General features: G+C 47.5%; 1 protein-coding gene across 1 annotated transcript; it reads left to right on the top strand.

Annotated features, from left to right (window-relative positions):
• Positions 1-4,227: 4,227 nt before the first annotated feature.
• On the top strand, positions 4,228-10,174 carry CHST2 (carbohydrate sulfotransferase 2). Its single transcript, XM_006731766.3, has 2 exons — positions 4,228-4,409; positions 4,516-10,174. The coding sequence occupies exon 2, from the start codon at positions 4,698-4,700 to the stop codon at positions 6,294-6,296; it is 1,599 nt and encodes a 532-aa protein (XP_006731829.2). The 5' UTR covers positions 4,228-4,409; positions 4,516-4,697; the 3' UTR covers positions 6,297-10,174.
• Positions 10,175-24,412: the final 14,238 nt, after the last annotated feature.

A 24,412-nucleotide genomic window follows, 5' to 3' on the forward strand; every position in this document is an offset into this window, starting at 1 on the left:
CTCTCTCATAAATAAATAAAATCTTTAAAAAGAAAAGAATGAATGAATGAGTGAAACTTTCATGGACAGAACATTTAACTTGCTGAGTTTGGGTAGGAGGGGGTGAAGAGGAGTACTTTGGCCGAAGTTCCCATCAGAGCCACACTCAGTGGGGTGGGGTGGCTCAGACACTGTTCCCAAAGGAAGGGAGATTGGATGGGAGTCAGGCAGAACCCAGGAGGATGCCCCATACAGGTAGCAGAGAAATGGCTCGTGGACTGGAGGAGGTGGTGTCACTTGCTGTGGCAGGAAAACATCTCCTTGTCCAGTTAGCTTGTCCCTAAGGTCGGGAAGGAAAAACTGCAGGAAGAAACTCCAAGGCTTTGTTTGCCAATCTTGTCTTTATTCCCACACTCACTTAGATTTGCTCTGCTAGTATTTTATTTAGGAGTTTGATGTGTATACTAATCAATGAAAAGGACCTATTGCCTCCTCTGAAAACCCCTTCTAGTTATTTTCCCCTTAGAATGAGTTGGAGGGAATTATTCACTCTTTTTCTGCTCTCTGGAAGAGTTTGAGTAGGATAGAAATTATTTAGCTCTTGAAAGTCTGGTAGAAAATCTGATAAAGCCCTCTGGGCCTGTTGTTTTTCTTATGGAAAGATTTAAATGACTGCTTCATTTCCTTAATAATCATAAGACTATTCAGGCTATTTCTTTTTTTGACAATTAAGGCAAGGTTTTGTTTTTTTTTTTTTGAACTTAAACATTTCATTAAAATTTTTAAACTAAATTAAGTAGAGTGGTTATCTCTGGAGGTTTTGGGCTCTGTAAAGGGCTCATGAGTATTCATTATGTTATTTAAAGTCATATAAAATAGAAAAGGGCCACCCTTGGGCTAATGACAGTATGTTTTCAATCAAGGATTATGATTAATCCAATTCTGTGTGCTTAAGTTCCATTGAAAATGCATATTTGTTGAAAATCTGAGTGAGTCAATCTATCTTGCCAGGGATAGATACTTCCCAAAGATGAATCTTGTAGGCCCCAGTGACACTGACAGGCTTGGCTGGAAACTGACCAGATAGCCCTGCCTTACATTTTTTCCCAATCCTGATTATGGAGGAAGGTCTTGGAAGATTTCTCTGCCCTGTTCCACAGGCCGGGTACTGGGCCCACAGCACCCCTGGATGTTAGGCCCCTATTTGTCCAGGATTAGGCAAAGGTCACGGCAAGTTTCCAATGGCAGTTCCTTTCCACATCACAGGCACTGAAGAAGAGACTGAAGGAGCATTCCTGGAAAAGACTCTGAATTGCAACGAACTAAACCACCAGCTGAATTAAGGACAGCCCAGTGGCATGACTGGCTCCCCCCACCAATGAAATTATTATGTGACTTATTTTATGTCTGGGTCATTACTATGCAAAAAGGATAAATGGATTAAAATGAAAAGAATTTCTGAACAAATGTGGGAAGGAAGACATTATCAAGTCTTTGGATGTCATTAGTTGTAACAAAGTTGGGAATTAATCATGACACCATGCAAAATGGTAAAATATTTGCAAGCAAGGAGAGGGTGGAGAGGCCGGAAGCTGTAAATTTATGCCAGCTGAGCACTCACAGCTGAGCTCTCACTGTGGGGGCGTATGGCAAGTGGATTTACTATTTTGCCAACTCTAGTAAAGTGTTAGGAAATTGCAACAAAATTGTTTCTATGCAAACAATTGTTTAAGAAAGGGTCTTACATCAAGTAACTGCAATTCATGGTGCTTTCTGAGTAACCACAAAGCCAGAGACTAAATTAAAAGTATTAGAAATGATTTTCCTTGGAATCATGCTGAATATTAAGATTGAGATTTTCTCTCTTCCACAACTCCTCCTCTTCCATCACTCTCTTAATGAGCCAGTATCACTTATTTTTTGTTTGGGGCGGGGGAAGGGAAGAGGGAAGAAGGGACAGGGACTTTTGAGACAGCAGGGGAAGGGAGGTGGGTGGGTCCGGAAATGGAGAGATGGAAGTCACTCAATTAAATTCTACCACCTTCCTGTGTAAACAGGGATTGAAGACGTCTGTCCTGACCTGCTTGGAGAAGTGATGCGCTTGCTACTTGAGAAAGCCCCACCTAAACTCTACTCTGCCTCCTCCCATTTGCATAAAACCTGTCCTAGGTATACCTCATCCTTACACTTTATCAGAACCACAGGGGGAATAATTATCTGAACTGACTCCGGGCGTTATGGAATTTTTTTCTTTAAAACGGGGTTAAGTCAAGTTCTTTGAATATTTTTCTATCCTGAAAACCCGCGAGTTAAGTCACTTTCTAAAAGCCCTTGCATTCATAAAATTCTATAAAACTCAGTGAGGAGTAATAGCTCAAACAGCAACATTTTAAATTTAGGATCCTCTGGCTAAGAGAATGTACCCAAAATAATACAAATATACTTTTGTAGTAACTTTGTCAAACTTCCAAAAACTTCATGGGGTAGGAGGCAACAGATACGCCTCCAGGAGATCAGCGCTCTGTTATCCTCAGTCAGTGAGCTTCAGGACCCCTAGTGATTCGCCGCAACTTAGGCAAGGCCTCCAGGGGCTTAAATCATCTGGGCATCTAACACCCAATCACCGCTGAATTACTGAATGCTATTAGAAGTGTCCCCATTTTAAGGATGCAATTGAGGGTATTAGTCGCCTTTGGTTCTCTTGAGAGCGAGAGAGGAAGCGCGAGGGAGCGAGTTTTCATTTTTTTAAAAAGAACTTTAACTTAAACCAACTCAAAATGAGTTCTTTTTACTTCCAACGACCGTGTTTCCTTTAGCCAAATGATTTAAACTCATTTGTAAAAGCAAGAAGCAAGACAAGTATTTCATTGTATAGCAGAACAACACAGAGTCTCTCCCCGACCCCCCACCACCCCAGTTCCCGAGCACTCGCTCACAGCGGACGCGTCACTACGAGCGGGGACCGAGGGCATCTGCGGGGGGCGTAGTGAAACCCAAGCTGCCCCATCCGTAGGTGGAGTAAACGGGGGGGGGGGGGGGCGAGGCGCCCCGCCTGCACACTCCTCCCTAGAACTGATGCGTCTTCTTTGACCCCGAGGTCAGAAAGATTTATTACTTCCTCGGTGAGGGAGAAACCCCAGACCAGCTGGAACGCGTGAGCCGGGAGTAGAAAGCCTGCAAGCGGCGCTCGGCGTCCTCCGAGCGCACCCGCATCCGGGTGCGTCCTCGGTTCCTGGAGGGGCGGGCGGTGCCGACGCCGAAGGGAAGAGCGGAGTGGGCGGCCGCTGGGGGATTTCTGCCCAAACTTTATCACCAACTCTTTCCGAGAGCAAAAACGTGCGGCTTAGCCCGGCAGCCGCAAGGAGACTCCCAAGTTTCTCAGAGCCCCGGGCGCCCGATCTCTCCGAACCCCGCGTCCGCGTCCAGGCGCTTTGCGCACGTATTGCTACGGCCTCGGTCGTGTGGGTGGCAGCCCGAGCGGCGTCGCGGTGAATCGAGCCCCGCATCTCCAGTCCCCGAGGCGGCGGCGGCTGGAGCCCGACTCTGCGAGGGGGGCGGGCACGGGACGGGCGGAGGAGGAGGGCAGCGCGGCGAAGGGGAGGAGCCGCAGCGACAGACGGCGGCGCGCACCAACCCGGCGCAGGCTGGCAGGAGCCGCGCAGAGGCTGGCCCGAGCGCGTTGCAGCCGCTCCGCGTAGGGGGAGTCGGGTAGCAGCATCCTCCCGGGCGCCGCTTTCGCGCGGCGGCGGCAGCGGCGGGGGCTTCCTCTGCCCCGATACCTCGTTGGGCAGAAGCGGCTGGTGCCGGCGGGGGCGGGGGGGGGGGGAGGCGGTGGCAAGGGAGCGCTGCCGACTCAGGCTCCTTGGCCGATTGTTGTGTGTGTAGGGTTCCTCCCGGGCCAGTCGGAGGCTGCGGAGCGGCGGGCGCTGCCGGCTATGCCGGCCCGGGCATCCTCCGAGTGATGGAAGAAGCAGCTGCTGTCGCTGCAGGGTCGCGCTGCGCCCGATCCACCGCCGCCAGAGAGATGGGAAGATTCCGGGCGCGGAGGCCGACAGCGAGAAAGGCGGAGCCGCTTTGCCGGGAGCTGGGTCCTGTATAAGCCCCCTCCCCCAGCCGGCTTCGCCCCCCCGGAGCGAGGAAAGAAGCTGCGGTCTCGAGAGGTCGGCGGAGACGCCGCTGGAGCTGGGCACGCTGGGCTCAGCGGAGCGCGGAGCAGGGTTCCAGGCCCGGTGAAAGTTTCCCTTCCCGAGCCGCAGGGCGCCCACTGCCCGGAAACTGCCCGGGGCTTGGGCTGCCGAGTCCCACGGCCCCCTCTTAGGCGCGGGGACTCCCAGGAAGGACTGTGAGCGAGAAATCGAGGAACGAGTGACAGCAGGACACACCACCCGGCCGTGATCCCGGGCGGCTCCGGGGTGCGCCCGCGGCTCCAGGTGAGCGGGGGAGCCCGGCTGACCCGAGGGTGGGCGTTACTTAGGTGGAAGAGGCGGGTGGGGAGGAGGATTGGGGCGCATCGGCTTACTCCGCTTCCCCTCGCAGGTCTTTCTCGGAGCCGCTGCCATGGGAGAGCCAGCCTTGGGCGTCGGGGACCAGCCGCCGCTGCTGCCGCGCCCGCCTCGGAGCCGCGGCCCCAGTCCCCGCGCGCGAAGTCGGCCCGCTGCGTCCCCCTCCTGGGCTGCAGGGCCGCCTCCGCCGCGCCGCCGGCCCCGGCTGTGCCTGTGATGAGCCGCAGCCCGCCGCGAGCCCTGCCCCCGGGCGCGCCCCCCCGGTTGCTCCCGGCCGCGCCTGCCGCCGCGCCGCGCGCCCTGCTCCCGCCGTGGCCCCGGCGCCCGGGCCGTCGCTGGCCCGCGTCCCCGCTCGGAATGAAGGTGTTCCGCAGGAAGGCGCTGGTGCTGTGCGCGGGCTATGCGCTGCTGCTGGTGCTCACCATGCTCAATCTCCTGGACTACAAGTGGCACAAGGAGCCGCTGCAGCAGTGCAGCCCCGACGGGCCGCTGGGTGCCGCGGCGGGGGCGGCTGGGGGCGGCTGGGGGCGCCCGGGGCCTCCTCCGGCAGTGCCGCCCCGCGCACACACCCGCTTGGACCCCCGTACTCCGTACCGCCCTCCTGCCGCCGCCGCCGCCGTCGGGGCGGCCCCCGCCGCAGCAGCAGGCGCAGCAGGGGCGGTGGCCCCTCCCCGCAATGGCACTCGGGGCACCGGGGGTGGCGGAGAGAAGAGGCAGTTGGTGTATGTGTTCACCACGTGGCGCTCGGGCTCCTCTTTCTTTGGTGAGCTCTTCAACCAGAACCCCGAGGTGTTCTTTCTCTACGAGCCAGTGTGGCACGTGTGGCAAAAACTGTACCCAGGGGACGCTGTTTCCCTGCAAGGGGCTGCGCGGGACATGCTGAGCGCTCTCTATCGCTGCGACCTCTCGGTCTTCCAGCTGTACAGCCCCGCGGGCAGCGGGGGGCGCAACCTCACCACGCTGGGCATTTTCGGTGCAGCCACCAACAAGGTGGTGTGCTCCTCGCCACTCTGCCCCGCCTACCGCAAGGAGGTCGTGGGGCTGGTGGACGATCGCGTGTGCAAGAAGTGCCCGCCGCAGCGCCTGGCGCGCTTTGAGGAGGAATGCCGCAAGTACCGCACGCTGGTCATCAAGGGCGTGCGTGTCTTCGACGTGGCCGTGTTGGCGCCGCTGCTGCGCGACCCTGCCCTGGACCTCAAGGTCATCCACCTAGTGCGCGATCCGCGTGCCGTGGCCAGCTCACGCATCCGCTCGCGCCACGGTCTCATCCGTGAGAGCCTTCAGGTGGTGCGCAGCCGGGACCCGCGCGCCCACCGCATGCCCTTCCTGGAGGCCGCTGGCCACAAGCTGGGCGTCAAGAAGGAGGGTGTGGGCGGCCCGGCGGACTACCACGCTCTTGGCGCTATGGAGGTCATCTGCAACAGCATGGCCAAGACACTGCAGACAGCCCTGCAGCCCCCTGACTGGCTGCAAGGCCACTACCTGGTAGTGCGGTACGAGGACCTAGTGGGAGACCCCGTCAAGACCCTACGGAGGGTGTACGACTTTGTGGGGCTGCTGGTGAGCCCCGAAATGGAACAGTTTGCCCTCAACATGACCAGTGGCTCAGGCTCCTCCTCTAAGCCCTTTGTGGTGTCTGCGCGCAACGCCACGCAGGCCGCCAACGCCTGGCGGACGGCCCTCACCTTCCAGCAGATCAAACAGGTGGAGGAGTTTTGCTACCAGCCCATGGCGGTGCTGGGCTATGAGCGGGTCAATAGTCCCGAGGAGGTCAAAGACCTCAGTAAGACCCTGCTCCGGAAGCCCCGGCTTTGAGAGGGTTTCCTGGCAGACCCGACTCCCTTGGAGACACCCACAGGAGGATTGTGGTGTATTGCAACAAAAACAGCCCAGACCCAAACTGAGGAAGCCCACATATTCTATTATAGATATATAGTATAAATAACCACACAGGCACTTGCTGTCAATGTTTTGAGTCATTGAATTTCAAGGAACAGCCACAATACGCACACATCTCAGCAAAGGCAAGACTTGAAAGTTCTGACCAGCTCCCCTCCTCTCCTCTCCCCTGCCTTTTCTCCCTTCCTTTTTCTCCCCTTTCCTACCCTCTCTCCTACCTACCTTCCGTTTTGAAGTGGGATGTTGATTAAATCAAGATCCAGTAACGTAAATCTTGTTTACAAAATTTTCGTGGTATCTGTGAACATGTACAAGAGTAATTTGGTCGTGAGGGGTGGGGTAGAGAAAGGGGAAGTTGGAAGTTGGCCCGAGCACAGAGCTCCATTGGGCACGATAGCCGAGGAGGCATTCTTCTAAAAGTAGACTTGTGTAAAAAGCAAAGGTTCTCCGTGAGTATTAATAAAAAAGATAATAAATAATATTCTTTTTAATATTTGCCTCCATTACTTTGGATTTACCTATGCTACTTGTCCTGGGTAGCTTCAGACAGAATTTGCTTCCCCTCCCCCCACCCCCCTTTCCCAGTCTGTTTCCTAGAAAACCGCTAAGGTGGGTGGGAGCAGCTTCTGACTCCTTGATAAGAACCTTGGAGTTGTTTTCTCACGTATAAATCACAGCCTGTCAGGAGTGCAGGAATGGGGACAGACCTTCGAATTCTAAAGGCAAACACCAAGCAAGGCAGTGGAGGGAAAAGCTCGCACTCCTTTCCTGTTCCACTTTGAGCACAGAAATGAAGAAGCAGCTCCCTTGGGGGTTTGAAGCATTGGATTTTGATTACTGTTCAGTTAAGACTGGGGAACCTTGAAGCGGAGACATGTTTTGGTTCTGAGGTTAGTTCAGAAAAAGGGTTTTTTGGAAGAAAAGTATATAAGTAAAAAAAAAATTTCTGATGTTTAAAACAGACCTCAAAAAGGAGCGTGAAGGTATTGTTGATGATGGTAGCAACTTCTTTGGTTAGAAAAATGACAAGTCTATATGTCTGGAGTGTTTTCCTGCCTGTGACCCAGTACATGGAGGCGTTTGAAAAGGGAAGTTTCACCTGTGAGCTATAAGGGCACTCACAGGTTTCTCCTTTTCTTTCTTGCTTCCCATTCAAATCAGTGCAAAACAAGAATATGAATTTGTCATGGCTTACGAGGGATGCCCATGAGGGTGCATTACTTTTCCTTACTGTGTTTCCTAAAAGTGAAATTGCAAAGAAGCTATAACATGTTGCAGACAGTAGAAGGCTTCAGCCAAGAGCTTCTTTTAGATATGAAAATGAATTCTGGGAAAGAGGAAATGAAAATGAATTATGAGTAAATGTGTTGGATTTTGAGATTTGGTATTTTCCAGGGAGAAAACCATGCCAGTTTTCTGGCAATGGTAATGTTGTGCTGCCGTCCCGAGCCCATTTCTACTGAAGCATTCTGTAGAATGTCATATTACAGTACGAAGTTTTAAAGCCTAAATAGGTACAAGAGACAGTGTAGTTATATATTTCATTATAGACGGTACAAGTTCGAGATCATCATGACTTTATTTTACTATAATTTATTGTGAAATCTCGGCAGGCCAACCCGTGTTGGTTAAATGCGGGGGATTTGAAGGAAAATATGATGAAAAATAATATGTACATGGGAAAGATTTTAACCCAAGGTGATCCTTAAGTATAAGAATGTAAGAATCTTAAGCATAATTTTCATTACAATGTGAAATCTAACTACATTGTTAAGAGTTCAAGATAAAGGAGCACAGAAGTTAAAAAAAAGAGTTGTATTTAGCAGTGGATTTTATAACATACTCTAGAATGGCTAGTTCTTAATTTCCTAAAATAGTTTAGAGTATTGTGTTTATTAAACCAGATGACAGCTATAACACATTGATCATGTTTTCTATGATATTTTCATGGTAGCGCCTCTGCGGAATTATCACCGGCAGCAGTAGAATATTGCCAATAGCTTTAATTTAAGAATACTTTAAAATTAAATGAAAAAAATAAATATTAATGTTGGATGACTATCGATGAAATAGGTTTAACAGGAAATCAAGACAGCGTCATTAAAAGGCAACCATTCTGAATAAAATAACCATTTAAAAACAAATTTCATGTGGCGTTAGAATCAGCTCTTCTCACTTAATCACAGTAAAATTCATGCTTCGTTTTTGAGTGAAGGGTTTTTTAAACAGTGGAATTCATTCTCCTCTCAGTATATCTAAGGACTTTGTGTTAAAGTAGAATTGCGATGTGTTTGGATCTTTTGTTTTTAAAAAATCCCGGGTGCTGCGTGGAGCCTCTGCAGCAGGCAGAGCATTCGTGGCCTCTGCTCAGAGGAAATTTGAAGCATAAACGCCAACATTTGTCCCCTTGCGGTGTTGGAACGGGGTTTCTGCCCGATACCCTTGTTTGTGGCAGATGCTTTCTCTCCACTCTGCCACTCTGTAATTGGAAAAGGCGAACTGTGACTCCTGGAGCTTTGTACGTAGCTGCCTTCTAGGAAGGCGAGACAGGTGTAGCCCCCGCTAACGGCCGAGATAGTCGTATCAGTGACATTCAGCTTCCACGGGTTTGAGAAGGAGCGAAGCATTTTTTGGCGTTAATAAGCTTCTGTCAGCCCCTGGTGCGAGCAGACCTGGGCCACAGCAAACTGCAGCCGCGCCCGTGACCATTTCTGCGGCAGCAGATGTGAAGGCGATCCCTTCACGTTTCCCAACTTGGCAATATGTCCATCAGCCAGGAGGAAATATTCTTCAGAGTGACTTATCAGAATGATTTTTATTTTCAAATTCTGCTCAGCTGATAGCACGCCTGACTGACCCCTTTGACTTTGGAATTCCTTTGTTAATTAGAAAGCTCTATTTATAAAACGAAGTCTACCCGGTGCATTTAGTCAACAAATATGAGTTTGGAACAAGGCAGTGGCACGGCTGGGGGCTTGAATTTCAGGGAGCTCAGAGGCGCTCAAAGGCCTCATTCAGGCTGACTCGTGGGCACCTTGCAGGCAGGGACTGGGGCAAATCCTGGACCCTTCATTGTCCACCGCATAGTGAGTACTTGATAAACACTTGGTAAGTAAGTGAATGAAGTATCGAACTATCAAAAGTGCAAAGCGCTCAGAAGGGAGAAAGAGTGGAAGAATGTGTTCCCTGTTTAGAAAAATTGCCAGGCTGTTCACCAAAGTTTGCTGGAGGAAGGGGGCCTTGGGCTCTTTTTCATTTAGATGTGGGGAGTGGGCAACAGGAACATCTGCAAGATTTCCAGGGGGACCGGGTAGAGGCTCATATTTCCCACGGAGGAATTAGGAACGAAAATTCAGAATTTCTGAAGGTGGAGAAGTTAAAATTTCCAAATGAAGGATTTGACGTTTATTATTTGTTTTCTCAATTGCATTAACAAGATAAAGGCAGGGACCAAAACATCCCTGAAGAACAAACGCTGCCTTCGTACCTAAGGGAGGGCTCTGAGGTTATCATATTTGTTTATTATTTTGAGGGCTTTGAATGTGCAGTTTAACCAGGCAGAGGAATAGTTACTTTCAGGAAGTTTGGCCTCTTGTGGATGCTGAATGAGACAATGCTTGCCTGTTCCCATGCATCCCTGCCTGGCTGTGGCCAGTCCTGTCCAGGATTTCTTGTTGCAGACGGTGTAGTTGCGGCTGGATTATGCTGTCGGTTTGAAATTAATGTGAATCTGAGTAAGGCTGTTAATTAATATTCCCTGGGTCTCAGCAATGAAATAAAGATCATGTTTGAAACCCCGTCTCTAGAGATGACTTCAGAAAGACCAAGAGGGAAATAAAAAAGCATGTCTTATCTGTAGTTGTGAATAAGGCCGAGGTGTCACTTTACCACCCTCCCCCAACCGTCTTCCCTCCCTCCACATGACACCCCCGCGCACCCACACATGCAGTTGAGTTCCTGCATCGTCTTCAGGTCCGGGCCGGGGGCGGGGGGAGGGGAAGAGGATGTTTTAATGCCTGTAAAGAGGTATGTGGGGAGTGATGCTTTTGATTTCAGGCCTCGGGAGAGTGAGTGGCCGATGATTCTATCACAACCTATGACAGTTCTGTGTCAGGATCCAGTGTGGACAGGTAGTAAATGACAATCGCAATGTGAGGAATGGCCTGAGCTGCGTGAGGGGATGGCTTGAGGTAAATGTGCAATTTACAGACCCCATTGTCACTCACCTTGAGGGGGCCCTCTCAAATCTGTCACAGGAAGAACATAATTTGCTCATATCCTTTCCCACTTTTCTGGGCATCCCAGCTGACACTTTTGCGGCTCAAGTTCACAGCTGCTTGGTACAGGCTCTTGTACAAGTGTTTAATAACTGAAATTACAGGACTTGACTTTTATTACAGCTGATGCAATTCTGCACACCCTTAATCGAATTATGCTAAGGAAACTGTTAAATCCTGAATAACACGTTAAGTTTATAGAATGGGAAACTTTATGAACCAGTGTTTGGAGGTGGTATTGTTTGTAAACTTGGAGGAGCCTTGAAGGAGTAGGAGCCTATCCGCAGACTTGGCAGGATGATAAAGAATGATCAAGTATGGCCAAGGCCAAAGCTTAACTTTTGGTGGAACTGGTTATTTGTGATCAGACGTCAAAAGGTGTTTTGGGGCTGCCTGAGCTTGCAGGTTTGTGATAGTCACCCTGCCAGGAGAATGAGGGTGAGAATGATCGCTATGATCAAAATGGCTCCCATCTTGGGTGTCTAGGCAAGGGCTTGACAGAAACTCACCTTCAAGCAGTTAGTCCCCTAGATAGGACCAGCTACATAATTTGTGGAGCTCAGTGCAAAATGAAAGTGTGGAACCCCTTGTTAAAAAGCTTTTAAGCATTTCAGTTCAGCAATAGCATAAGAATTAAGCCAAGCACGGGGTCCTTCTGTGCGTGGGGCTGGCTAACTGCGCAGGTTGTATGCCCTGGAGGCACTCCTGGGTCCGGGTGCAGGGACTGAAACGCCCAGCTAGACGAGAGAGCAAATAATGGTGGCCCTCAAGTTCCTGGGAAATCGGTGCAAAGGTAGGAGTTATCGTGTGTAACTATAATTAAAGCAAAGACCTCCTAGCGAGACAAATGCACTTTGCATGATGGAATTCTAAGGAGGTGCATGCACACATGACAAATGATCCTTAGTAATTGCAGCAAGTGATTGAAAAGCCCCTGTGAGTCATCAGCTGGGCTTGAGAACACTTGAGACTGAGTGTTCTCGGGATTGGTCAGGTGCAAGACAGCTTGTGTTGTGGGAATCCCCATAAGAACAGGTTAGACGTCTTCCATGAGGATGGCGAGCATGCCCTCTTTGTCCTTAGCATGTTAGGATACTGGTGAGTTCCGCTAATGACAATGTTCCCTTCCTTCTGGAACTACCGTGGGACTCTGATTTTGCTTTGTGTATAATAGAGAGAGAAAGCTTATGTATGGAAGAGAAGAAGGTCAAGTCACAATAAACTCAAAGAGTAAAGGTGCAAGATGTATTAAGCCAACTGGTGTGCCTCCTCATTGTGCTTAGTTGCCTAAGTTTGTTTTTATTATAGGTGTGATATGTCCCATTTTCCTCTGGGTAGCAGGTTCTCCACCTTCTCCACCTCCTGCCTCCCATTTCTTCTTTTTGCTTTGTGAATTCCTACTCATAATTGAAGATCCTGGATCTTTCTGAAGGTTTTATTTATTGGCCCAGCTCTAAGATGCACAAGTGTCTTTCTGTCCCCCCTTCCCCTTACTGCCTTGTGCACAGATCTATCGGTGGGAGTCACTGCAGATCGAGACTCTTGGTTCATAGCCTACTTCCTCTCCTAGTCTAGGTTCTTCAGGAGGGAAGGGACCAGATCCTATTTGTGTGTGTGTTTATCTCCCCAGCACCGAAGCAGTGTCTTGCTCACAGGTCTTTAGTAAGTGAGTGCGAAATGAAAGACGTAGCCCAAGAAGACAGAGCAAAAGGGATTGAGGGGCAGACACTGTCCAAGAAGCTTTAGAGTAGTATGCTACATTCCATGATGTCTTGAACTTCATATGTGTGGCACACAAAAGCTGAAAAGGAAGGCAAATTAATATGGGCAAAAGGAATATACCAAATCATGCCCGTGGAAGGCCTCGAATGTGATCCTTCCATGTTAGTGTTTGAAACAGAGAAACAATAATGGAGTCCCCCCAACCAAGAAAAGTAACAACTGAACTACAGTCCAACAGAAATGATGCAATTTTTAAAGAGCCCAGTAGGAAAATGTATTACTGTAAAGGAGGCTGAGGCTGTGTATCTGTTTTTGATGTGTGGTGCTTACCTCCACTGTGATTCTCTTTTAACCTTTCCAGGGACTGGAAATTTTCAAGAAACAACATGGAGGTCTAAATATTCCATTTCCATTTTCAGATGTCCCAGTTACTCTGGCAAACTCTTATTCTCTCTAGGGCTGAACGAGCTCCTGGGAGGAATTAAGATATTTGATGTTCTCATCTTGGTGCTCAATATCTTTGGATGAAGGAGGGTATTATGTGATTCCTTTTTCAAAGAAAAATATAAATGAAACACATTTTCTTTCTGAAATAACGGTATTCACATTTATAGTTTTTAGCCCCGTTATTTAACCAGCCCTACTTGCTAGTGAGACCGGTATCCTTCCCAGGACGTGAGTTCCAAGTGCCCTTTATTTAGGTTAAGTCTTTGTTGCACATAGTTTTTCATTTATATTTCCGCACTTCCCAAGTGACTTCTTTTTTTTTTTTTTTAAAGATTTTATTTATTTATTTGAGAGAGAGAGAATGAGAGACAGCATCACAGGGAGGAGGGTCAGAGGGAGAAGCAGACTCCCCGCCGAGCAGGGAGCCCGATGAGGGACTCGATCCCGGGACTTCAGGATCATGACCCGAGCCGAAGGCAGTCGCCCAACCAACTGAGCCACCCAGGCGCCCCCCAAGTGACTTCTTGATGTGCTGTGCTCTTTACAACTTGCTATCACCATTTTGATTTCACTTTTAAGTGCCGTAAGTAGCAGTGATGATGGTAATAATCATAATACCATCATTTACCCTTTGTAGATCATTTGTTATGGGCCAGTCACTGTGCACAGCGCTTTTTATGTATGATTCTATTTTATCCTCACCACAATCGTATGGAATAAGTATTATTATTGTCTTTATTTTACAGAAGAACAATGTAGGTTTAGATGGGTCCTTTTCCTAAGGTCACATAGCTAGTAAGTGACAAAGCCTCTTTCTTTTTGCTTGGTAGATCAGAGATCACACTCTTTCCATTAAGGGATACCAACAAAATGCAAGTCTTTTTGTCCCAGCCAAATGCTTTCTGAGAAATACCTCCTGAATGCTTGAGGCATTATGCCTTCAGCCAAAGAACAGGTGTTATCTGTATCTTTAGAGATGCATTTTTATGCAGCAGAAAGAGAAAGGTTAACTGTTGGTTTAAGTGCTGTTGGACAAAATTCCTTTCAGAATGGCCTTTGTTGGCCAAACAAGTAACAGGCCCTTTAGGTGGTGGGAAGAAAACACCTGGACAGGACATTTTGGGGTTGGGAGAAAAAGAGTGAATGGAGAGGGGAGAGGTAAAGGGAGGAATGACAGGGGATAAGCAACTTGACAGGGGGCTCAGGATGCTGGCGCCCAAGGAAGGGACGCTGCCGCGATGCTCCCAAGAAGAGAATGGCCAAGGGCAGGAAGATTGATGTTCAGCTTGGCATCGTTTGCCCCACCGAGCTGCACTGTAGCTGCCTCTGTCGCCCAAACCTCCAGTAAAGGCTGCTACATGCTTCACCTTGGGTGGTTGGGGCTTTGCAGGTAGAAGGGATCAGAGTAGTGCCAGCCAGAATGGCATGGGTCAAGAAACCACAACCGGTGAAATGCAGAGAAGAATTCGCAAATTCTGTAGTCCACCCTGGAAGGGTTGACTTACCCCAGGAGACCCCGGGGCGGGGGCAGGGGGAGTTTGGAAGGGAGGGGAATTTCTCTCCAAGTTTGAGATGGGGCTTCTAGGCAATCTTATGTAAATTATAAAGGACAAGGTAGGCGGAGGAGCAGGGCTCAAGGAGGGAGAATGTCAGGAGGCTGATATATATGGTTTGTTAACTGTTTGAGGGTAGGAACTCAGTGGGCATGTGCAGACCTAGTAAAGTTAAGAAGTGTTGGTATCTTATAAAAACAGTTGTGATAGAGTCAGGTCAGTCATTTACAAGTGTGGAAACTGAGGTGCAGAAAGGCCGTGAGATGTGCTCTCTGTCCCCAGTTGGAGGAAGAGCACAAACTAGAAATCACAGCTCCTGATTCCCAATGGGGGGCTCTTTGACATTCTCATCCTAGGACTTTTTATTTTCTTGGTTCTCACTAGTCTTTTGACCACTCCAGTATTTCTCAATGTCTCTATAGAATGTCTGGGGATCAGAGAAGGAGTGCCGTTTGGGATTCTGGTCAAGCTTTAGTAGGAGATGAGGTTGAAACCAAAGCCAACAGCTGAGTTTCTGGGTGGTCTGAAAATGTCATTCTGTTAGGCATCGGTCAAGGTTCTTTGGTTGCAAAACTGACTCATCTACATTGAGAAAAATAACAAATTAACTGGAAAAGATGTGGGGAACCCACAGAATTGAAGAACAGCTAAGGAGCAAGGCTGGACAATTTGGAGTCCTCTCCTCTCCCCTCCCATGCCCTCCCCACCTCTCTCCTCTCTTCTTTTCTCTCCCCCTTTCTTTCCCTCCCTCCCTCCCTCCCCCCTTCCTTCCTTCCTTCCTTCTTTTCTTCCATCCTTCCTTCCTTCTTTTCTTCCATCCTTCCTTCCCTTCTTCAATCCTTTCTTTTTTCTTTCCTTTTCCCCTGTCTCCCTCCTCCCTCCGTTTCTCTCTCCCTCTCCCTTTCCCTTTGTCCCTCCCACCCTCTCTCCCTTCTTTGTCTTGCTTCACACATTCAATATTCAAAGTGCTGGATGAGAGAGTTGCATTGGCTGAGGTTAGGTCAGGTGTCTGTTCCTTGGCACCTGAGCAGGGCACCTTGACTGACAGTCCAACCAACGAGCACACAATGTGGGAAAGTATTTTCCCACAAGAAAATCAGAATGCAATTATTAGAAGTAGGGAGGTGGATGTCAGGTAGCCTTAAACCAATAAATGTCTTTTTATATTCATTTACACACGTATTATTCTCCTGTTATCTTGAATAATTGGGGGCTATTTTCTTTAGAGTCCACTACACACAAGGTGGTTCATTCTATTGTTAAGTTAAAATGAGGCAGAGATGTGCCTCATTAGCTAATTGGGCCACCATGCCTGTTGGACATATATAAGGACATTCACTTATTTAGTCTTAAGTAATGTGGATAAATGAGACTCCAGATGGAATTTATGTAGTGAAATTCATGTAGATACTGTATTTTGGTATGTGCTTTCCTACAGGTTCTAATCATAATGCCACCCTATACTTCCATAATGCTTTGTAACTTGCCCAGGATGGCAGATATTGCTGGTTTCCCACCCACTATCCATTCTCCCCTTCTTTCTCACTCACAGAACCTTCATTTTGTTCAAGGAAGCAATGTACTCAGCTGAAAATATTTCCAGTCTCCTTTGTAGGTGGGAAGGATCATGTGACGGTCAGTGAGGTGTAAATGGAAGTCTGCTGGGGATTTTGGAGCAAGTGTTATGTTTCTGATACAGACAAAGCTTTTTCTTGCCTGTTTCGTCTTCTTCCTTCCTTCCTCCTTCCCTTTCTTTCTATCTTTCTTGCAGATTGAGTCTGGAAGTGGGGACTCTATTTCATGACTGAGAGGCAGCCATGAAGGTAAAGGCAACTTGCAGAAAGACAGAAGCTGGGGACACTGATGATACAGGGGATGATTCCGCACCGGCCTTGGACGACCAGCCTTCAGGATACCTGTGATGTGGGAAAAATCAACATCTAATTGTTTATGCTGTTGCTGCCACTTTTTTGTCACAGCCAAACATAATCTTAATGAATACACTAAATATTCTCACTAGTATTTTATGAGATCACTTGAAACTTGCCACCTCTAGGCAGAAGTAAGATTATGATCCACCTTTTACAGGAGAATAACCTGGTAGTCAGAGAGGCTAGGTTGTTTGCTCAAGGTCTCAAAGTATAGTCAATGTCAGTTCTGATGCTCAAGTTAGTGCTCTTTTCACTCAGCCAGTGGTTCTCAACTGGGTGTGGGACTGTTCCTACAATCTGGTTGGGAGGGTGGATTGGGGGCCATGTGCGTGTGTATGTGTGTGTGTGTGTTGCCAGGACTGGGGAGTAATGCTGAATGTTCTGCCATGCACAGGACAGTCCCATGTATGAAGAATTGTCCCACTAAAAATGCCAGTAGTGGTTCCATTGAGAAACACTGCGCTAAATTAATCCAAAGAGAATTATGTACTTACTGACTCAAAATCGAGAATCAGGCTGGCTCATAAATGATACTCAACACATGTGAAATGATAATGATATCACCATTGTCATTAGCATAATTATCACTGCTATTTTTTGGCATTTGTGGGGATAATGAATTTACAAGTTGCACATTTCTCTAGCTACATCCTGCTGTTTTAGGTTAAGTGTAAAGAAGACGGCTTACCGGATGATGTGTAATGGATTGGGGGAAAATAGGAGGGATGCTAGATTGAGGCTCAGTGAGATCCAAGATTTGAGATTTTATATAAATAAAAATAAAATAAAAAAATACAAGTAATTCGGGCAGGATAAAATGTAAAATGTTGGTCAGGAATTCCTGAAACCTACATTTCTGTAGTTGTTACTGGTCAAGGGCTAAGGCAGTTGGTAGTTGTGTTGGACTGAAGGTGGAGATGTTAAGAAGCTGAAGGGCTAAGATGTCAGATGTCAACATGAATACCGAAGTCACGGATAATGGTGGCAGAGGCCATGGTGGAGAGGAGGTCACTGACCTGGGTGCTCACATCTTGCAGGTGTCCCTGGTTTCTGAAGATGACACTGTCCTTGCCCACTACTTGTTTGGTCTTATCACAGCCCAATGCACAAACCAGCATCTGTGTGTTCATGCCTTGTGGAAGCTTCTATTCCAGTTCACACCAATGCCTTTTTCCTGTGAGCACCAGTTAGCACTCAGCTGTATAGTACTTACACTGGCTTTTAAGTCTTTGATGTGTGTCAAGCTAGTCTACATTCCAATTTACTTCTAATCTCGGGAGCAATTTAACCACACTTTTCATTTCTCATCTGCATAGGAAGTAGTGTAATGAAATATTTCTGGAGTGACTGAATTACACCACGGTTGAGGGGGAGGTGGGACAGTGTTGAGTTGAAGGCCCCCAACGAACCAGCCAGGGCCTGGTCCTTTCCAGATTCTGCATGCTTTGCCCTGCGGCTGGTCCTTCCCCGCCCCTCCCCCCCCATCGTTGTTGATAGACTATCATTTATCGAGTATCAGTGCTTTTCTCCATGCTCTCATTGCCCCCTGCACAGGCTTGTATCACACCTTTGCAGTGGTGACTGTGGGCTTTGGCTGCTCAGCATCCAACTCTTGATTTTCTTTTGGGAATCCATGCCTTCTGCTCTCTAGGTACAGGTGGTTTTGCAGGAGCTAACTCCATCCTAAACTCTAGGGTTTGCCAGGCTGAACGTCTGACTTCTCAGGACACAGTGATTGGTTAAGGGCTGAGCACATGACCCAATTAGATCCAATGAGATAGATACCTTGAGTTTTTTCTGAGACATCCGAATTGACAGGCACTCTCATTAAGAGAGAGCCTATGGGTGGCTCAGTCTTTAAGCATCTGCCTTCGGCTCAGGTCATGATATCAGGGTCCTGGGATCAAGCCCCGCATCGGCCTCCCTGCTCAGCGGGAAGCCTGCTTCTCCCTCTCCCACTCCCCCTGCTTATGTTCCCTCTCTTGCTGTGTCTCTCTCTGTCAAATAAATAAAATCTTAAAAAAAAAAAAAGAAGAAAGGAGTCAAACCACAGGAAGAAGAGCAAAACGATGGAGAGAGAGAAACTAGGTCTTGGTGGAGAAAGGAAAACTAGGTCTTGGTGACATTTTAGCTCTGCTTCCAACTGGACCTGAAGTCGGCCTTACTTGGGCTTTGCAAATACAAGGAGCCAGGGACATTCCCTTTTTTCACTTGAGCCATTTTGGATGAGCTTTTTCTTCCTTGTAATGCAAAGAATCTCAATGAGTACTGCGTTATAAGCTCCCTCTCCTCTTACATGGCAGGCTCCTCTAAGCAGGGCCCTTGTCTTATTGTCTTTGTGTTTTCAGTGGAGGGCACACTGCCTGGCACCTGGGATGTGTCCAAACCATGTTTATTTAATTGTGAACCGAATGGTCTTGTGCTCACTTTACTTTTTTTTTTTTTAGATTTTATTTATTTGACAGAGCACAAGCAGAGGGAGAGAGAGGGAGAAGCAGGCTCCTTGCTGAGCAAGGAGCCCGATGCGGGGCTCGATCCCAGGACCCTGGCATCATGACCTGGGCCGAAGGCAGCCGCTTAACCGACTGAGCCACCCAGGCATCCCAACTCTTGTGCTCACTTTACAACATCGCTACTCAAAGTGGGGTCCTCAGACCAGCAGCATCAGTGCACCATTATCCTGCCCAGTGGGAATCTGCATTTTAATAGGATCCCTGGGTGATGTGTATGCACATTAACGTTTGGGAAGGACTGCTCCGCAGACCTATAGACAACTTCCTTTTGCCAACACCCAGCCTGGAGTGTTCATGCGCTTGAAGCAGCGCCTCGTTCAGCAATTCTGGCTGCATGTCAGGCCTCTTCTGTGGACATCTTGCCCACAGGATTCCATAAATGTAGACATAAAGATGCTCAGAAAGCCAGGAGTGGCATCCGTCGCTGGTCCAGTCCCATAGAGGGAGGGAAGTGAAAGACCCCCATGGCTTCACCATAGATGCCTGGATCCCTCCCTGGCACCATGTCCTGGCACCCTGCCAAGAGACCGAGCATTTGTTTATTTATGAATATGTTAACAACCCGCTAGATTCTTTTTGGTTTGGGGAGCCTGGAGAAGGTTAATTGAAACCTGAATTCTGTCACAGTCTAGGGAATACTACACATTAAAATGAATTCTGGGCTTCCATCCTGCGGTGTTTTAGCCATGTGGTTGGCTCAAGAATTTGGTTTTTAGGTGTCTTTTTGAGCATGTATTATTAGGAGAGGTAAAGGCAAACAAGCATTGTGTAAATAGAAAAGACGAGGAACGCTCTGATTTCTTAGCTTATTTTCAGGTGATGAGAAAGTTTGGCTTCCAAGACCCCCTAAAAATTGCATGTTAGCTATTAAAGAACAATGTAGATTCCCCGGGGTCCCCCCCATTTCTGCTCACTCCATTTAGTGTGAATATATTTTACCATTAGTTTTACATCCAACCATAACACACGAAGTCTGAATGAGTTCAGAAAGACAGAGTCTCATGTAAGGATCATATTTGCATGTTTTTTACATGTGTACATGTGACATAAATGATCTGCACAACGTTTGAATAACACAGGGCAGAAGGAATGAGTCATTTCTTTTCTGCAAATTAAGAATTTGTTTAAAACTGGCTGTTAGGAGACTTTAAGCTGGGGGAAGAAGACACTCATATCCCTCTAACTGCGGTTTGCTCTCCTGGAAGTGGGAGCAATGTATGACTCAGCATCGTCCTTACGGGGACCTGGTTCTGGCATTGCCAAGGGCAGTTGCTCTTCTAGGCTTTTCGAAACCCCTGAAATAATTCAGAACTTTGGCCACCATTTCTTCCAGCTTCTAGTCCACAATTGTGGGTGGGTTGTGCATCGGTTCTCTGGGTTGCAGTAATGTTCTGTTGATACTATCGGAGGACTTCCATGAGCTCTTAATTGTTTATAGATTGTGACCTTCCCACTCTGATAAAAATATCCCAGTGTGATAACTTGCATGTTAATATCTAACATGCTACTCATCCTTTGTTTTTTGTGGGATCCTTTGTTTCTAAGTGCCTTCGTTTACACAATTTTTGACAACCAGTGTGGTTTACAACTCAATAAATGGGAGAGAGCAAAGTCACCACTGACTAAACAAGACCCATAGTGCAACCCACTCAACCAGGGGCAGCCCGGAGAACACTCCTTGGGCAAGAGTTCGGTGCAGTTGGCTACGCTGGCTCTCACCAGTGAAGGCTGAGGACAGCCCCAGGTGTGGGGAAAAATCAAGAGCATGGCACTAGACGGTTATTTACACATTATATCTGTCTATATAGATACACATATGGATTTTTAAGGAAACTATCTCACGGACAAATAGCATTTTAATATATCAGAGCTGAACAAGGTGGGGCTAAACACCCTCCTTTGGGCTTAAGCACACCTCACAGGTGATATCTCATCTAACAGGCACCTACCTAACAGCCAGCTGGGGCAGATAATGCCCTCTTCCTCCAGGAGAGATACCAGCCCTTTGAGATTTGCCAAGTTGGTGGTTGGTTCACTTTTCAAAAGCAACTTTATATTTGCAAAGAATGGGTACAAAAGAGTCTTCCTTTGACTTCCAGAGGATGGGAACAGTTTGCCTACCTTGACCGAATGTACGGTGCACATATTTAATCCTCACAGTTGGCCTCCGAGGCAGCACTACTCACATCGATTTGCAGGCGGAGTAACCCGCCCAGCTTCACGCACTAGTGATCATAGAGCCAGCCGTCTCAGCCCAGAGCCCAGGCTCTCACCATTCAACTTTCTTTTCCCAGTGAAAGATCATTCTCACCTCAGACGGACATGGCTACCTTCTGTCAAGTTAAAAACCTAGACGAAGCCTGATTGTCTGCTGAGAAGAGGAAAACATCACTTCACTCCTTCCTCACCAGTGGATACTGACTGAGGAATCTTTTGTTTCTCACTTTTTCAGGTTTTTTTTTTTTAAAGAGAAGTTCAGGGGGCACCTGGGTGGTGCTGTTGGTTTGGGCTCAGGTCCTGATCTCGGGGTCGTGGGATAGGGCCTGGCATTGGGCTCCATGCTCAGCAGGGAGTCTGCTTGAGTTTCTCTCTCCTACTGCCCCTCCCTCTTGTGCTCTTTTTCTCTCTGTAAAATAAATAAATAAATCTTTAAAAGAAAACTTCAAGTTATCTAATCCAGAGTCACCATTAGGATCTAATTTCTGATTTTTTTTTTTTTTTTAGATTTTATTTATTTTTGAAAGAAAGAGTATGCCTAAGTGGTGTTGCGGTGGGGAGGAGAGCGGCTGAGGGAGAGGGAGAAGGAGAATCTCAAGCAGAGCTGGTGCGGATCGTGGAGCCCAACTCGGGGCTCGATCTCATGATCCCAACATCACGACCTGAGCTGAAATCAAGAGTTAGATGCTCAACTGACTGAGGCACTCATGCACCCCTCTAATTTCTGATTTGAATCATCATCATGTATCATCCATATTTTGAATCAAATGAATGGTTTTAATGCGAATGTCCAATCTGGGTACATGAGGAAAACAATTATTTCTGTTTTGGTGCCATATAGAATCAGCCAACACGGAGTGATTTAGGGGGACTTATTTACATGTTTTCTTTTTTTTTTTTTTAAAGATTTTATTTATTTATTTGACAGAGAGAGACACAGCGAGAGAGGGAACACAAGCAGGGGGAGCGGGAGAGGGAGAAGCAGGCTTCCCACTGAGCAGGGAGCCTGATGCGGGGCTCGATCCCAGGACCCTGGGATCATGACCTGAGCCGAAGGCAGACGCTTAACCGACTGAGCCACCCAGGCGCCCCTATTTACAGGTTTTCTTAATCAGAAGTATAAGCAGGGGACCTTAGTGACCCCACTGTTAATAAAGATCCACATTGAAAACATAGTCGCACATGGATATTGTTTTTCAGAGATTGGATCCTCAAGGCATTATGAAGATATCGTATGATGTTTAGAGTAGGTTGAAAACAAAATCCACAATATTATGTACTTAACAATAAGGATGCAGACACTGTGTGTGTGTGACAACTACTACTGTTTCATGTCATAGCTCTGTGCTCACTGACAAAGGAGGGGGCCGCAGAGCACAGACCCAAATCACTCTGGCCCATAGAGCAGCCAGTGAGAGGCAAGAAGTCAGGGAGCTGTTGATGAAAAGTGATGTTATCAAATGATAACATCATAGACTACTTTGGGCAAAGGACCTAGAATGGTCTATGGCTTATTTACTTCCTCATGAAAGAGTTCTTGGCTTCCCCTTAACTTTCCCTGAATATCCAGAGAAAACATTGTGTCTTTAGTTTCTTTTTCCAAGTGGTGGTTTCTGAGGAGAAGACACTGTCTTTTAAACATCTGGGGACCATTCTGAACCCTGTTTTGTTACTGACTTTATAGAGTTGGCAAGAAAATTAGATGAGATGAAACTCCCAGGAGAGCCAACACTTAGAGTGCTTGATGGCCTAATATTGAAGGAACTCTTCCTTAAACAAACAAAAACATGTCCTCAATCCTGGAACTTATTAAATATATGTTTGATCTGGAAGTGTTAAACGAGGAAAGAAAGGTGAGGCAGGAATTCTAAGCTCAGTAATAGCGAGTTAGGATTAGGTTTAAAATTAGGTTTCCTTGCTAGGACGTCTTTAGCAAATGGTTACTTCTCTTTGTTCTTCCATTGGAGCTTGATATTTTTCCCTCTTCCCTTTGTTGAAAACTTGGGCAACAAAACAGCCTAAACCCATTCCTTCACTCCCCTTTCTCAAACAAACAAATCTAACCTGGAATCCACAAACATGTATTTAAGACTCTGACTTGGAACTCATGGAAATGGTATTAAGCAAGGAAATTTAGTGTTTTGGTTGAAATGCCCTTTCTCCTTGGCTCATATAATTTTGCCTACAGCTTGCAGGGCTCTGAAGGAATTCATCTGGGGGAACAAAAAATCAAAGGCTTTTAACATTAAACAGCCTTTTCATGTTCATAAGCCATCTGTGCTGTGACTTCAACCAGCAGAGTCCTGATGTTGCCACACTAGGTCTCCTTGCCCAGGAAGTGAGCATGTGATGTCTTGAGTCCAAAGACAGCCCCCAGCCCAGCTGATTTCACATAGGGAGGTGTTGGCAACGGGTCTCTTTTGTCCTCTAGCTCAGTTGGACATAAACATAAGTGAGGAGTAAGACAAGCATTCTCAGGGTCCTGTGGAACCCACAGCATCTGGATGCCTTTCTCTCTTAAGCAGTGGGTCTCATTTTACTGGTACCTTCTCTACAACCTGCGTAGGTCTGGGGTGGTGTGGTCATATTTATGCCAAGAATAGTTTTCCACTGGGGAAAGCAACAGTAGCTTTGAAATTGAAATACAGATTCTCAGAAGTATATACTTAATAACTCAGACCCAGAGAATCATATCCTCGGTCCTCTTGGAGTCTACGCAGGAGTAGGAGAGACAGACTAATAAACAGTTCAGATACAGTGTGACAAGTGCCACCGTGGGACAGGTTCTTGGAAGAAGGAAAACTTACATGGAAGGCGGAAGAGCTAATTCTTACTGGGTGGTGGTGGTGGTTGGGGGTGGTTCAGAAAGGCTTCAAAGAGGAGATGATGCCTCTCCAGGGGTCTGAAAGCTGAAAAAGGAATTCTTTTTAATTTTTTTTTATTTTTATTTATTTTTTTTTTAAAGATTTTATTTATTTATTTGAGAGAGAGAGTGAGAGAGAGAAAGAGCACAAGAGGGGGGAGCGGGAGAGGGAGAAGCAGACCCCCCGCTGAGCAGGGAGCCCGATGCGGGACTCGATCCCGAGACTCCAGGATCATGACCTGAGCCGAAGGCAGTCGCTTAACCAACTGAGCCACCCAGGCGCCCTGAAAAAGGAATTCTTGAGAGGGGCGGAGTTGGGACCAGGTTAGGGTGTCCGGCCGAGGGAGCAGGGTGTGCAAACGCCCGGGAGGAGAGCAGTAGGGTTGGCGTTGTGGGGGGTGTGTGACGAAGCTGGAGAGACTGGCAGGACTGCTGGGGGCTTTCCAACAGCATTACCTTCTTCATCGACCGTCACAGAACCACCACACTTCACTGAGGCACGTGGCTAC

Source organism: Leptonychotes weddellii, chromosome 1 (assembly GCF_054177405.1).
Source record: "Leptonychotes weddellii isolate Sample4059 chromosome 1, ASM5417740v2, whole genome shotgun sequence".
Taxonomy (NCBI): domain Eukaryota; kingdom Metazoa; phylum Chordata; class Mammalia; order Carnivora; family Phocidae; genus Leptonychotes; species Leptonychotes weddellii.